This window comes from Ranitomeya imitator, chromosome 1 (assembly GCF_032444005.1).
Source record: "Ranitomeya imitator isolate aRanImi1 chromosome 1, aRanImi1.pri, whole genome shotgun sequence".
NCBI classification, from domain to species: domain Eukaryota; kingdom Metazoa; phylum Chordata; class Amphibia; order Anura; family Dendrobatidae; genus Ranitomeya; species Ranitomeya imitator.
This window is the reverse complement of record NC_091282.1, coordinates 297,078,383-297,095,191: the sequence shown is the minus strand read 5'-3', so window position 1 is coordinate 297,095,191 and position 16,809 is coordinate 297,078,383. Positions and strand designations below refer to the sequence as shown.

Genomic DNA, 16,809 nt, shown 5'->3' with positions numbered 1-16,809 from the left:
GCGTCCCAGAGCTTCCAGCAAGCAAGACAACAATAAAAATAGCAAGCTGGGCAGAAAAATAGAAAACCAAAGAAATACAAGCTGGAACTTAGCTTCTGCTGGGAAGACAGGTCACAAGAACGATCCAGGAGTGAACTAGACCAATACTGGAATATTGACAGGTGGCATGGAGCAAAGATCTAAGTGGAGTTAAATAGAGCAGCCAGCTAACGAATTAACCTCGTCACCTGTGGAAGGAAACTCAGAAACACCCACCAGAGGAAGTCCATGGACAGAACCAGCCGAAGTACCATTCATGACCACAGGAGGGAGCCCGACAACAGAATTCACAACAGTACCCCCCCCCCTTGAGGAGGGGTCACCGAACCCTCACAGAGCCCCCAGGCTGACCAGGATGAGCCAAATGAAAGGCACGAACCAGATCGGCAGCATGAACATCAGAGGCAAAAACCCAGGAATTATCTTCCTGACCATAACCCTTCCACTTGACCAGGTACTGGAGTTTCCGTCTCGAAACACGAGAATCCAAAATCTTCTCCACCACATACTCCAACTCCCCCTCAACCAACACCAGGGCAGGAGGATCAACGGATGGAACCACAGGCGCCACGTATCTCCGCAATAACGACCTATGGAACACATTATGGATGGCAAAAGAAGCAGGAAGGGCCAAACGAAATGACACAGGATTGATAACCTCAGAAATCTTATACGGACCAATGAAACGAGGCTTAAACTTAGGAGAGGAAACCTTCATAGGAACATAACAAGACGACAGCCAAACCAAATCCCCAACACGAAGTCGGGGACCCACACAGCGCCGGCGGTTAGTGAAACGTTGAGCCTTCTCCTGGGACAATGTCAAATTGTCCACCACATGAGTCCAAATCTGCTGCAACCTATCCACCACAGTATCTACACCAGGACAGTCCGAAGACTCAACCTGCCCTGAAGAGAAACGAGGATGGAAACCAGAATTGCAGAAAAACGGCGAAACCAAAGTAGCCAAGCTGGCCCGATTATTAAGGGCGAACTCAGCCAACGGCAAAAAGGACACCCAATCATCCTGATCAGCAGAAACAAAGCATCTCAGATATGTTTCCAAAGTTTGATTAGTTCGTTCGGTTTGGCCATTTGTCTGAGGATGGAAAGCCGAGGAAAAAGACAAATCAATGCCCATCCTTGCACAAAAGGATCGCCAAAACCTCGAAACAAGCTGGGAACCTCTGTCAGAAACGATGTTCTCCAGGATACCATGTAAACGAACCACATGCTGGAAAAATAATGGCACCAAATCAGAGGAGGAAGGCAATTTAGACAAAGGTACCAAATGGACCATCTTAGAAAAGCGATCACAAACCACCCAAATGACCGACATCTTTTGAGAGACGGGGAGATCCGAAATAAAATCCATAGAAATATGCGTCCAGGGCCTCTTCGGAACCGGCAAGGGCAAAAGCAACCCACTGGCACAAGAACAGCAGGGCTTAGCCCGAGCACAAGTCCCACAGGACTGCACAAAAGAACGCACATCCCGTGACAAAGACGGCCACCAAAAGGATCTAGCCACCAAATCTCTGGAACCAAAGATTCCAGGATGCCCAGCCAACACTGAACAATGAATCTCAGAGATAACTCTACTAGTCCATCTATCAGGGACAAACAGTTTCTCCGCTGGGCAACGGTCAGGTCTATCAGCCTGAAATTTTTGCAGCACCCGCCGCAAATCAGGGGAGATAGCAGACAAAATTACCCCCTCTTTGAGAATACCTGCCGGCTCAGGAACACCCGGAGAGTCAGGCACAAAACTCCTTGACAGGGCATCAGCCTTCACATTCTTAGAGCCCGGAAGGTACGAAACCACAAAATCAAAACGGGAGAAAAATAACGACCATCGAGCCTGTCTCGGATTCAACCGTTTGGCAGACTCAAGATAAATCAAATTCTTGTGATCTGTCAAGACCACCACGCGATGCTTGGCTCCTTCAAGCCAATGACGCCACTCCTCGAATGCCCACTTCATGGCCAACAACTCACGATTACCAACATCATAATTACGCTCAGCAGGCGAAAACTTTCTAGAAAAGAAAGCACATGGCTTCATCACCGAGCCATCAGAACTTGTTTGCGACAAAACAGCCCCTGCTCCAATCTCGGAAGCATCAACCTCAACCTTAAAATGGGAGCGAAACATCTGGCTGGCACAACAAAGGGGCAGAAGAAAAACGACGCTTCAACTCCTGAAAAGCCTCTACAGCTGCAGAAGACCAATTGACCACATCAGCACCCTTCTTGGTCAAATCAGTCAACGGTTTAGCAACAGTAGAAAAATTAGCGATGAAGCGCCGATAAAAATTAGCAAAGCCCAGGAACTTTTGCAGGCTCTTCACAGATGTCGGCTGAGTCCAATCGTAAATGGCCTGGACTTTAACAGGGTCCATCTCGATAGTAGAAGGGGAAAAAATGAACCCCAAAAATGAAACCTTCTGAACTCCAAAGAGACACTTTGACCCCTTCACAAACAAGGAATTTGCACGAAGGACCTGGAACACCATTCTGACCTGCTTCACATGAGACTCCCAATCATCCGAAAAGACCAAAATATCATCCAAATACACAATCAGGAATTTATCCAGGTACTCTCGGAAGATGTCATGCATAAAGGACTGAAATACTGATGGAGCATTGGAAAGCCCGAATGGCATAACCAGGTACTCAAAATGGCCCTCGGGCGTATTAAATACGGTTTTCCATTCATCGCCTTGTTTAATACGCACAAGATAATACGCCCCTCGAAGATCTATCTTGGTGAACCAACTAGCCCCTTTAATACGAGCAAACAAATAAGACAGCAACGGCAAAGGATACTGAAATTTGACTGTAATTTTATTAAGAAGGCGGTAATCAATACAAGGTCTCAAAGAACCATCCTTCTTGGCCACAAAAAAGAACCCTGCTCCTAACGGTGATGACGACGGGCGAATATGGCCTTTCTCCAAGGATTCCTTTATATAACTCTGCATAGCGGCGTGTTCTGGCACAGATAAATTGAACAAACGGCACTTAGGAAACTTACTACCAGGAATCAAATTAATTGCACAATCGCAATCCCTATGAGGAGGTAGGGCACTGGCTTTGGGCTCATCAAATACATCCCGATAATCTGACAAAAACTCTGGAACTTCAGAAGGAGTGGAAGACGAAATAGACAAAAATGGAACATCACCATGTACCCCCTGGCAACCCCAGCTGGATACAGACATAGATTTCCAGTCCAATACTGGATTATGAACCTGTAGCCATGGCAACCCCAAAACGACCACATCATGCAGATTATGCAACACCAGAAAGCGGATATCCTCCTGATGTGCAGGAGCCATGCACATGGTCAATTGGGTCCAGTACTGAGGCTTATTCTTGGCCAAAGGCGTAGCATCAATTCCTCTCAATGGAATAGGATACTGCAAGGGCTCCAATAAAAAACCACAGCGCCTAGCATACTCCAAGTCCATCAAATTCAGGGCAGCGCCTGAATCCACAAATGCCATAACAGAATAGGATGACAAAGAGCAAATCAGAGTAACGGACAATAGAAATTTAGACTGTACCGTACCAATGGTGGCAGACCTAGCGAACTGCTTAGTGCGCTTAGGACAATCGGAGATAGCATGAGTGGAATCACCACAGTAAAACATAGCCCATTCCGACGTCTGTGTTCTTGCCGTTCAGCTCTGGTCAAAGTCCTATCACATTGCATAGGCTCAGGCCCATGCTCAGATAGTACCGCCAAATGGTGCACAGCTTTACGCTCACGCAAGCGTCGATCGATCTGAATGGCCAAGGACATAGACTCATTCAGACCAGCAGGCATGGGAAATCCCACCATGACATCCTTAAGGGCTTCAGAGAGACCCTTTCTGAAGATTGCTGCCAGGGCACATTCATTCCACTGAGTGAGCACAGACCACTTTCTAAACTTCTGACAATATATCTCCGCTTCATCCTGACCCTGACACAGAGCCAGCAAGATTTTCTCTGCCTGATCCACTGAATTAGGTTCGTCATAAAGCAATCCAAGCGCCAGAAAAAACGCATCAACATCACGCAATGCTGGATCTCCTGGCACAAGGGAAAATGCCCAGTCTTGAGGGTCACCACGTAACAAAGAAATAATGATCTTTACTTGTTGAACAGGGTCACCTGAGGAGCGAGGTTTCAAGGCAAGAAACAATTTACAATTATTTTTGAAATTCAAGAACTTAGATCTATCACCAAAAAACAAATCAGGAATTGGAATCCTAGGCTCTGACATCGGATTCTGAACCACAAAATCTTGAATGTTTTGTACCCTTGTAGTGAGATTATCCATCCAAGAGGACAGACCTTGAATGTCCATGTTTACACCTGTGTCCTGAACCACCCAGAGGTAAAGGGGAAAAGAGAGACAAAACACAGTGCAAAGAAAAAAAAATGGTCTCAGAACTTCTCTTATTCCTCTATTGAGATGCATTAGTACTTTGGGCCACCTGTACTGTTATGACCTGGTGGTCAGGACAATAATGGACCTGGTGGTTAAGAGCACACGGAATGACCTGATAGTTACTGATAATAAAGGACGAGCTCTGGGACGTGGGAACTCTGCTGACCGCAATCCCTAATCCTATCAAACACACTAGAAATAGCCGTGGATTGCGCCTAATGCTCCCTATGCAACTCGGCACAGCCTAAGGAACTAGCTAGCCCTGAAGATAGAAAAATAAAGCCTACCTTGCCTCAGAGAAATTCCCCAAAGGAATAGGCAGCCCCCCACATATAATGACTGTGAGTAAAGATGAAAATACAAACACAGAGATGAAATAGATTTAGCAAAGTGATGCCCGACTTACTGAACAGACCGAGGATAGGAAACGTTACTTTGCGGTCAGCACAAAAACCTACAAAAAGACCACGCAGAGGGCGCAAAAAAGACCCTCTGCACCGACTCACGGTGCGGAGGCGCTCCCTCTGCGTCCCAGAGCTTCCAGCAAGCAAGACAACAATAAAAATAGCAAGCTGGACAGAAAAATAGAAAACCAAAGAAATACAAGCTGGAACTTAGCTTCTGCTGGGAAGACAGGTCACAAGAACGATCCAGAAGTGAACTAGACCAATACTGGAACATTGACAGGTGGCATGGAGCAAAGATCTAAGTGGAGTTAAATAGAGCAGCCAGCTAACGAATTAACCTCGTCACCTGTGGAAGGAAACTCAGAAACACCCACCAGAGGAAGTCCATGGACAGAACCAGCTGAAGTACCATTCATGACCACAGGAGGGAGCCCGACAACAGAATTCACAACACTCACCCATCCCCTGTAGACTGTGAGCCCTCGCGGGCAGGGTCCTCTCTCCTCTTGTACTTGTGTGTGCCTTGTTTTACTCATGTTTATTGTACTTGTCTATATTTGCCCCGTTCACTTGTAAAGCGCCATGGAATAAATGGCGCTATAAAAATGAATAATCATAATAATAATATTTTGCACTATTGGCACTTTACTTTAATATCTACTTATTTAATGGTGAACCACTGCACTCTCTTGAATTATTTGACTCTATGTAATTACTGTTTTCAATTTTCACACCATTGAGAGATCTTGAGATTATCAATTTATTTATGTGTGCAGCCTACATGATATACATAGTAATTTATTTATAAAATCCTGCTACCTTTATTCGGGCCTGTATGTGGCACTATGTTGTCGTCCATTCCTTTTTAATTGCGTCTTAAAGTAATTTAATCGTCATTGTTGTTTGAATAATTTTGAAGATTTCAATAAAAAAAAAATTTATATTTTACTTTGCTCTGGTATCCATTTTTTTTTTACCCTAATTATAAGGCGAGTCCATAAGGGTCCATAGCATCTGTAAAAATACTGTATCATGTGTATCCTGTGATAAGATTGTGTTATTGACTTAATATCAGTAGGGTCTATTAGGGCCAGGAGGGATAGTCATCGGTGAACAGGGGCGCCATATGCGCAGGATTGTTAGGGTGCCAACCTTCGCTGTAAGGTAGTGATACAACAGCACCTTATTAGGGTAAGACATAGTCCTGCTGGTAGTTAAGCTTCATATTCATGTCTGACATTAATGAGACTATTTCAAATTGAGAGAGTATCTCTAGAGTAACAAATAGTAGCCTTTTGGGTTTTTTAATTTGGCAACTTAATATCTTGGTAACGGTAACACTGGTGTTGTTTTTGGTGTATGGTTATGATTGGGTCTCTCTCTGATAAATAGGGCATTACAGGACCCTATTATAAATTAACCATAAAAAGGTAGAGGAAAAAAAGAGTACAGAAAAAAAATTGAGGAAAAAAGATAGAGCAGAAAAGGAAGAGGGGCGTGGCCTGGATCCGGAGCTGAACGGACGCATCTCACAGGAGCCCCTCCAGGCATCTCCTAAAAACCCCAGATTAGGCACAAAATCCCCTCACAAAACCACCGGAACAGGTGATCAGAGGCCCCCTTACCTCGTACCGCCTGGGCGCTGTGCCAGAAGAGGTCCGGTGACAGAGGGGCGCAGGACGGCGCCTGAAGCCTTGGAGCGAGGAGACGCCATTGCCGCCTTCCACTGCCGCCTTCCTGCGGAGCCCGAGAGGAGAACTCACCAGCGGCGGCAGCAGACAGGAGCGCGGAGGCGGTGCCGGGACGCGAGGCAGGGAGGGAGACCGCGGTGCAGCACAGAGAGACGCCGGTGAGTGTGGGAGCGCCAGCGGTGCAGGGAGAGGACGCGTGTCACAGCGGCGGCCATCTTGCACCAAAAGCCGCCGGGAGCAGATAGGCTCGCGGTGCAGGCCGCATATAACGCACCCCTGCCATCTCTATCGTCCCCTCACGTCCCTCAATATTGTGCATACCTGACCTGGCAAAGGGACGTGGAGCCACTTGGGGCTGTGGTCAATCTGCCCTGGATCCCCCCATTTCTTTTGGCGCCAAGAGCGGCAGCTGCACAGCATACTGATAGTAACGCCGCTCCTGCAGTCTTGTTCACAGCTCATAAGACACCAGGCTATCTTCCTATTTACACTGGAAATCATAATAGGGGAGAGGCAGTTGCTGTTGAGGGAGCTGGCTGTCAAATGTAGACAGGCTCGCCTCACTGATCCCTCCCCTCCCACAACCATATCTTAACCACCAAACCTACTGAGGTATATGGGCAAATTCAAAAGATGGTGTGGTTTACACTCGGATTCTGAATCTCACCCTGACAACATGGATCGCTTTTTAAATACAAATAGCCAACATAGGAACACAAGATCCAAGTCTTCCGCTAAGGGCTTGAGTGACAGCTCCTTTTTGCGGGATTCATCGGCCTCTCGAAGTTCCCCTGACAGAATGACAGATGAGGGAGAAGACAACAATGACTTCTTAGACGACATGACCGGCAGCGATCTTAGCAAATTTATTAGAACACTCCCCACCAAAAAAGACTTGGAAGTTTTTACATGCCGCATAGAAAACTATAAAAAAGAGCTCCACACCCTAAAATCGGAATTCACGTCCCGAGTGAAGGACATAGAAAAGTCTCAGGAGGCCATTTTACAGGAACTACAAACCCACGAGGAGGTCATTACCAGCCACACGCTACGACTGGAGGAGATGGCGACCGGAATGGAGGACTTAGAAAACCGTAACAGACGAAACAACATCAGAATACGCGGTTTTCCTGAGTCTGTGGGCCCATCTGATCTAGATTCCACGGTACAAAAACTGTTTCTTGAATTATTAAATGATGAGGGAGCAGGGTCCAAAGAGTTTGATCGTACACACAGATCACTTGGACCTAATCCATCTTCTGAATCAAGACCCAGAGATGTCATTTGCAGGGTACACTATTACAAAATCAAAGAGGCCATCATGATGGCCGCCAGACAGAGGGACACCATCAACTACTGTGGAACTCAGATTCTACTACTATCGGATCTCTCTAGGCGCACTCTACAGCTCAGAAAAGCGCTGCGACCTCTGCTATGCCTACTAAGAGAAAAAAAGATATCACTTATAGATGGGGATTTCCGTTCCAACTGATAGCCTTTAAAGGGGGGAAGACGGCCATCTTTCGTAACCTAGGTGATCTAACTAACTTTTTGGGCACTTTCGAATTACCAATGACTGATCTCCCCGAGTGGCCTCATTCTCCCCATCTTCCAGATATCCCCCCTAGATGGCTGAAAACGCAGCATACTAAGCAACACAAGAAGAGCGGCCCCCCCTCGACTTCGACATGAGGGGAGCACGTTTCTCCTTGGATCCTCTCCTGTCTTACAATGTGTATTGCTATATTTGTACCAATTTAAACGTGTGGTATTGGGGGTTTTTGAGGTGACTCGATCCTCAATCATTTATGAACCGCCATGTGGAACACACTCCTTGCTGACTTGTGGACCCTGTACCCACTACCGGGATAACCCTGAAAAATGGTTGATTTGCCTATATGCCTAACTGTTTATACTGTTAAAATTTAAATTTGAACCTAGCCCGGACTAGACCGGATATTAGTTAACAAAGTTTGGTTTAATATTTTATTGTTTAGGTTGTGTGGGTGACGAACAGGGGCCAGTTCTCATCTTCGGCTTCTTTCCACCCCGATTGTTGTTGTTCTTGGTGGCCTTCCGCCAAGTGACCACATAATGATTTTTCTTTCTCATTCTCGGTGTTTATTCACCACGCATTTAATCTTTCTCTACTACTTTCTATATACTTGCCCCTTCCTTTTCCTTCTCTCACCCTTCTTTCCTCATCCCTCTGTCCTGCTCCCATCCCAGCAAACATACAGAATCCTCCATAGGTTCTGGTCCAGATGTCCACATTACCAACTCATTGAAATAAACACTTGTCATGACTGGAATTAAATTTTGCTCCCATAATGTTAAAGGTTTGAACGTGCCCGAGAAAAGGAGACAAATGTACTCGAACCACAAACAACATATCTCAATCCTGATGCTCCAGGAGACGCACTTTAAAACCGGGGTGACCCCTAATTGTACCTCTTATTATTACCAAAAATGGTTCCATAGTACCAATCCTTGCTCCAAATCTAAAGGAGTGTCCATAGGCTTCCATAAATCCTTTCAACCTGAGATCCTTGACTCACTAATAGACACGGAGGGTAGATATCTTTTCTTGAAGGTGGTCTTGGGAACACGCACCATTATCCTAGCAAACGTCTATTTCCCCAACCAAGGCCAACAGAAATTTGGTTATACTTGTAAACGACTCTTGGAAAAATTTGCAGGCGCACTGCCGATAGACCTCGGAGGCGGCTTCAATCTCCTAATGGATCCCCTAGTAAATGTCTCGTCGGGTAGAACCTCTTACCCTTTGGCCTCTATTAAAAAAGTGAAGAGGCAGTTGCACGATCTACGCTTGGTGGATGTGTGGAGGGTTCTCCATCCGGGCACGAAAGACTATAGTTTTATTCTCAAGTACACTCTACATATAGTAGAATTGATTATTTTTTCATATCTCATGGCTTATTAGACTCTGGGGTAGGGGCGGAGGTGGGATCTGTGCTATGGTCCGACCACGCGCCCATTTATTTTTCGATTCAGCTCGACCCCTCTGCGAGATCTGGATTCTCATGGCGGTTAAATGAAGGCCTACTGCAGGACCAGATTTGCGTAGTGGCGGTGAAGCGCTCAATAGAGGGTTTTGTGGCGGACCATGCCGGGGACCCGACTTCCCCCTCCATGCAATGGGAGGCACTGAAGAGCGTCCAACGGGGTGTGTTTATTTCACAAGGAGCACGTCTTAAGAGGGAACGCCTGACGGACATTGCCGACCTTTGTTCACAGATACACAAACTGGAGATGCAACATAAAAAAGATCTTTCCCCGCATACTTTATCAAACTTGTCCACAGCTAGACAGAAACTCCTCACAATCCTAGACCAGAAATCCCGATGTTTTAGAGAAAGAATCAGAAGTCGTTTTTATCACCTTGGGAACAAAAGTGGCAAACTCCTAGCGAGGGCCCTACACCCACGGGGTCCACAAACATATATCCCACACATTAAAAACGCCAAGGGCAAAAAAGTTCACAGCTCTAAAGACATCATAGCCAGTTTCTATGATTACTATAAGTCCCTTTACAATATAAATGGCCAATATAGGGACCTTCCCACCCATACCTTACAGGGGAAAATCAAATCTTATATTCAGCAAAATAAACCACCCACGATTTCTGAGGAGACTTTGGCTGATCTGGAAAACGATTTCTCTTTGGAGGAGATCTCCTCCGTGGTCGGAGACCTAAAAATGGGCAAAAGCCCGGGTCCTGATGGGTACACAGCGGGTTTCTACAAACAGTTCTTAGACCTATAAGGCTATATTCACACTTTGCGGATTTTGCTGCGGCTCCGCAGCGGATTTGACCGCTGCGGATCTGCAGCAGTTTCCCATGAGTTTACAGTACAATGTAAACCTATGGGAAACAAAAAGTGCACATGCTGCGGAAAAAAAACGCGCGGAAACGCTGCGGATTACATTCCGCAGCATGTTACTTCTTTTCTGCGGATTTTCACGTGCTCCAATAGAAAACTGCAGATGAAAATCCGCAGAAGAAACCGCAGTAAAAACCACGATAAATCCGCAGTAAAAACCGCGACGGGTTTTCACTGCGGATTTTGGAATTCTGCTGCGGAAAAATCCGCAGTGGAATCTGCAAAGTGTGAACATAGCCTTAGGCCTTCCATTTCTCACAACAACTTTGTTTCCTCGGGGGGTTCCTTTCCCCCACAGGCCCTAACCGCCCACATCACAGTCATCCCAAAACCGGGAAAAGATCCATCCCTCTGTAGCAATTACCATCCTATCTCCCTCATAAACGTACATGTAAAAATATACGCTAAAATAATCTCAGAGACTTAGCCCTACCTAATTAATCAAGACCAGGTGGGTTTTGTACCCGGAAGGGAGGCAAGAGATAATACTATCAGATACATTTCCCTGATTGATAATGCATAGGCAGCATCAATAGTAAAAAGAGAAAGAGAGGAAGAGAGAATTTCCCTGACGGGAAATTCTTTCACGCATGCTCTCTTTTAAAAGACGGGACCCGTCGCTGGATTCCTGCTTTTCACAGGCAGTGACGCATCCTGCCCCCATAGGCTACTATTGTAGCCAGTGACGGGCAGTGCAGGATGCATCACTGACCGATTTTCCGACGTGCAGAAAAAACGTTCCTCGTTTTATGCAGGGTCCAGTGAAATACGGATGAAACGGATGGCCATTCGTCACAATCCATCGCTAATACAAGTCTATGGGAAAATGCAGGATCCTGCATTCTCAAAAAATGACGGATTGTGACGGCAGCTCAAAGATGGAAGTGTGAAAGAGGCCTAATACGCTACCTATGAAGCTACTTGTTACTATTATTTTTTTTCTATGGGGGAGCTGGAGCAGGGATTGGGAATTGCTGCTGCTATGACCCCAGATGATTCATACAGCAGAGCAGACAGCACAGCACAGCACAGATGATCAGACGATCGCAGCCACCAATTATCTTTCATTGATCTTATACTTATCTGCGTATAAATCGGACGAGTGCAATCCGATAAAAAAATTGGATTGATTGCACTCTGACTAATGTTTTTCACTGACTTAGCGCTCATCTGCAAATATTTTTCTCAGCTCGAATCTGGATGAGAAAACAAATAGCAGCATACGGCGAATGGCCGCGTGTATCGGACGAGACTCGCCAATGCAAGTCAACGGAGAAAAAAAAATGCATTGCATCACGTGTCAAATGCATGTGAAAAAAATCGCATTGTACTAGCATTACAGTACTTTTCTGGATCAACATTGAATAATGTTTTAAACGCAGATGAGTGCGAGCCTTTATAGATGTACAGGAGGTCTACATATCCGCTCTGCATACCAGATCTGCAGGAAACAGATTTTAATTAACCATTTTAGCACCAATTGATCAGTATTAGTGATGAGCGAATATACTCGTTACTCGAGATTTCATGCTCGAGTGTCCTCGGAGTATTTTTTAGTGCTCAGAGATTTAGTTTAGTTTCGTTTTTGTTTACAGCTGGATGATTTACTATTGATCAGCCAATAGGAACCAAAAGGGTTAACACACAGAGGTGATGCTGCAATCACCCCATCTATTTTCACTGCTATTATGCCTGCTGACATAGCTTGCTACATCATTTTTTTTTTTTTTAACTCTATTGCTAAAACGCTGTGATTGGCTTGTCAAAATTAACCAGGATGGACTTGAGTTGATTTTTCATAGTAGATGGCAAGATCAGGATCAAGGGCAGGGATAGATGTGTCTGATAAGTGGTGAAGGAAGCAGATTTCTCTGACAGCATAAATTGCAAAGGGTTTTTTTTTTTTTTTTTTATCATCGCCTGTATTATTGATGTATGAAAAGATTATTCAAAGTGCAGTTCACTTTTAAATGGCCAATTTTTTGAATGAATTTCATATAGATTCCAAGATCTTTATTTTTCCAGAGACTGGTCTTGTGAGGGACACACATGTGCACACCTTATATACTAAAAGCGGCAGAGATATTGAAAACTACTGTATGAGGCTGTAATAAAAAAGAAAATCAGTTTTTCACTAATCTACATTTGTGATATATATAAAACTATACAGGATAATATATGTATCTAAAGAAGATGAGCATCTAAGGGTTTTAGGTTTCATTCACATCTGCGGCAGAGAGGTTATAAACATTCGCATATGATCCATCAATGATGTGACAGATAACAATTAAATTAATTTATCCTCTTATATTTAATTTAAACTAAGTCTTGAATTAGGAATTCAAGAATTCGCTACCATAAATATAAGTTTTCAAATTTGTACATACAGTGCAGATTATATATACATACACACACATACATACACCCAAGTATAGTATTCGATCATTCAATGACATTGGTAGTGTGCATAGGGTCCACATGGGGACATAAGGGGCAGTGAGTAACTGCGCCTCCTATACAAAAAGGTACATGGACAAGAATACAAAAAAGATACATTTATATTTGTATGAATTTAATGTATTCTTAGCTACCTACCTTTTTGTATAGAAGGTATGCAAATATTAATTTTAACAACATTTTAGTAACATTTTTCTTGGTTTTCTTCTACAATACCAGTTTATTGAGACATCTATTGAGGATTCCCCTATATATTATATAATTAGGAAATTCATTTAAAATAGAAAAAGGCAAATTTCACATGGAGCTACTTACAGGGCATTCGGTGTTACATTCCTCTTTGTAGTTCAAAAGTATTAATACAAGTATTTCATGCACAGCATCTAAATGGACTACAGAGCAAAGCAATCCATTATGTACAATGGTGAATGACCTAGTGTTAGAAAGAGTGGAGGCAACCATGTCTAGATTTATTCACATAACAGGACAATCGTTATATTAATTTATTCTCACCTCCTCCAGACACCTGTCTAATCACGGGAAAAGTCATTAAGGTCACGCAGAGCTGATAGATGTCCATGCCGACTTTGGATTCTAGAAAGTTCTGAGCAGGAACTGACCCCACCACCAGGTAGACTGGACAGTGCCATAGAGCTCAGACATCAATATTTATATATCTGTAATGATCAGGGCTGAGTTCTTTCCAGAACATTAAGCCTGGCTCCTCCTGGGATGCTGAGGTAACTCTACCTGGGACTGTCCATTGTTGAACAATGATTGAAAGGCTGCTTGTTCCAGTCTGACCAGCTCCAGTACTGCTCTGCGTTCGCACCTATTACCATCGTATTGTCCATCAATTACTATTAATTATGACATATTATTATATTGTTTCATATATATTGTATACTATTGTTCTCCATTGGAATATTCCTCATTAATCCCCATTGTAAAGGCATAGAATGTTTTACAAATTCAGTAATAAATCATTTCTTTATCCTTATTTGAAGAAAACTATAACAACATATTCACCACTTATTATACCCATAGTCCACAATATTGCTTATGGTCACTTCGATATACATAAACACATATCCTGGTGTGGTATCCCACAACAGAAAAGAAGTGAAAGGAATTATTTTTTATATTAAAAAGGTAAATTTTTATTACATAATTAAATCAGAATACAACAATAATAAAATAAGTGAAAAAGAGCAAAATAGACAGGGGGGTGGTGACAAAAACACCAGATTACAACGGGAGAAAAAATAGCACCGAAAATGGTTCCTGTACACAGGGGTATAAGAGCTATGTAGCTACATAGAGTCAACACAGCACAGTACCGTGAAACCAAATATAATGCACCGGTAATATTACCATAAGGTCATGACAACTACAGCAAAGTGCTAACGGATATCAAGATGTAAAGAATATATATAGATAGCAACCAGAAACCTTCAAAGGAATATATTGTCCTGGAATCAAGCAACTACCTACATAGTATAGGGACTAACTGTGCATGACTTTTATGCCAGAATAATGCAGAAATTGCTAATATATCTGGTGTGTGCGCTAAGCACTGATCCAAAGCCTGCAATGTAGTATACCCAATGTAGAGAGAAATTCCAAAGTGACAGTTCTGGTTACCTGTAGTGTGACTGCTATGTCATGAAAAGACCGACTGTGTAGCGTGCAGGATAGCCGGTGCTATGGTCCCGAGCCCGACGAGCGCCGTTTCGCACAAGCTTCTTCAACTGGGGCGTGTGGAGGAATGGTCAGGCATGGGGGATTATATATCACTGCTGGATGATTGCACCGGAAGCATACAGAGGAAGTTCAAATGTGCGCGCGCATGCAGGGCCGTCCCACCGTTGCCAAGGGAACCCCCCGAGGGCGCTCCGTGACACGCAGTGGAACGCACTGCGGTCACGTGAGGCGGCGCCATCAGGAGGTCAGAGGCGGAGCCAACGGACCCCGCGCACGCGCGCGAGAACTCCAGAGATGCCGGCGAAGAAAGAGATGAGAGGGAGAGGGTGAGACCACGGGACTGGGTTTGTTGTTGGTGCGTGTATCTAGTGCAGCGGATAGATAAAGAGGGGGAGTCATATTGAAAGAGTGGATCGCTAGTAAAAAAAGGGGGAGGAAAGGAAGGGGGCGGGCCAGATGACCGAATTGTTGCAGACACTGGGACTGAGACTGTGCCGCATTGAAGGGGAAATTATAGAAGAAACCCCCGTAAAGGGAATAAAAACCAAATGTTTGGACTACTGAACCCAATATATATTGATACATGTTGAGAGAAATTGGGCATAGTAAAAAATATATATATTGGTTGACAACCATGGACAAGTGCAAAGCTGCACAAAAGTAAAGTGCATATGTGACTATGTGAAAAAAGCCGAATATTATTATAATATTAATAGGGGAAATATTGATTGTAAGGGTCTAATAATATATTTGTTGAATGATTCTAAGGAATAAAAATGTTAAGGATACACTAAGGTATGTGCCAAATAGACATAAATAAGGTGCTGAAGTGACAAAGGGGAGGAACTAAATGTTATGACCGCATTTGTAAAGGAAATGTTGTTACAAACATATATATATATGCAGAAAGTAAAATGCTGGTGTAACGGTGGAGGAGGATTTGATGACTGCGTTAGTGCAAAAATAGGCATAAATAAAGTGCTAATGAGACAATAGGGAGGGGGAAATGTTGTAGCAAACATATATATATACAGAAAGTAAAGTGCTGGAGTGACAATGGGGAAGGATTTAATGACTGCATATGTGCAAAATATGCATAAATAAAGTGCTAATGTGACAATAGGGAGGGGCTAACTATTATAACAGCTATTATAAGAGAAATGTTGTTACAAGCAATATGTATACATATATAGGTAGGGTGCAGGTGTGACAGAGGGAGAGAGTTACGTGGCAGTATTGTAAGAAAAAATGCTGTTGAAAGCCTATAGTTATGCCTAGGCAAAACATATTTTGTCGGCAAGGGTGAGGGACATGCGAATGCATGTTAAACATGATTAAACACCTAAATATGTGCAGATTAAGCATACATAAGGGTTCATGTGACTGCAGGAAGAAGAATGAACACTATAATGAATAACAATCAATATATCTCCTTTGCCTCTTTTCAGTTCCGGATTTCTGCACCCAAGGCATCATATCACCTCTCCCCAGAAAGTCCTCAGAGATCCCTTATCCCAAAATGTCCACTCCCAATCTAGGCGGATTTCAGTCGTATGGACGCATAGAAGACTTTTGATGCATCAAGTATATTTCGTGGAGATGAAGAAGAAGGTAAATATAACTGAATTCCATTCAATCCTGCGAGCATCCCAGATGTTCATGCTGAATATTATACAGGTATAGCAGCATAAATACATAATCCTATAAGTTGAAACAGAGGTTAGTATGAATATAGGGACAACAATATAAATTACAACAATTAAAAACAAGGGTTCTAAAAACTACATACGAAGAATACTAACTACATACTAAAAATAGATATAGTTGCCTATACACTAAAGATAACTAGTAATTAAAATGCCTTAAAAACCTAAATATAAAATTGAAGAGATACAGTTTACAAAAAAGAATTAAAGCCGAAGCTTTCATTTAGGCCACGTGGTGTGATTGTGCCAAGTCTATATATCCATTTGCTCTCTAGTTGTGCTAGAGACTTGGCCAGATCACCTCCACGTAGACCCAAATTGATCTGATCAATGACTTTAAATAAAAGGCCTCTGGGATTACAGCTATGATGAGTTTTGAAGTGACGTGGTACAGATTTCAATAAAGATAAATCGTCTATAGTTTTGGCCTTTTCAATATCCCGAACGTGTTCACGGACC

At 43.5% G+C, this 16,809-nt stretch overlaps 1 protein-coding gene across 1 annotated transcript in view; it reads right to left on the bottom strand.

The window, feature by feature from the left end:
- The window catches only part of LOC138657732 (carbonic anhydrase 15-like), a 57,726-nt gene extending 44,144 nt beyond the window's left edge, over positions 1-13,582 (bottom strand). The window contains exon 1 of the mRNA XM_069745412.1: positions 13,454-13,582. Within this exon, the coding sequence (XP_069601513.1) occupies positions 13,454-13,520 (67 nt within the window). The 5' untranslated portion in view covers positions 13,521-13,582. The remainder of the gene's footprint in view (positions 1-13,453) is intronic.
- Positions 13,583-16,809: the final 3,227 nt, after the last annotated feature.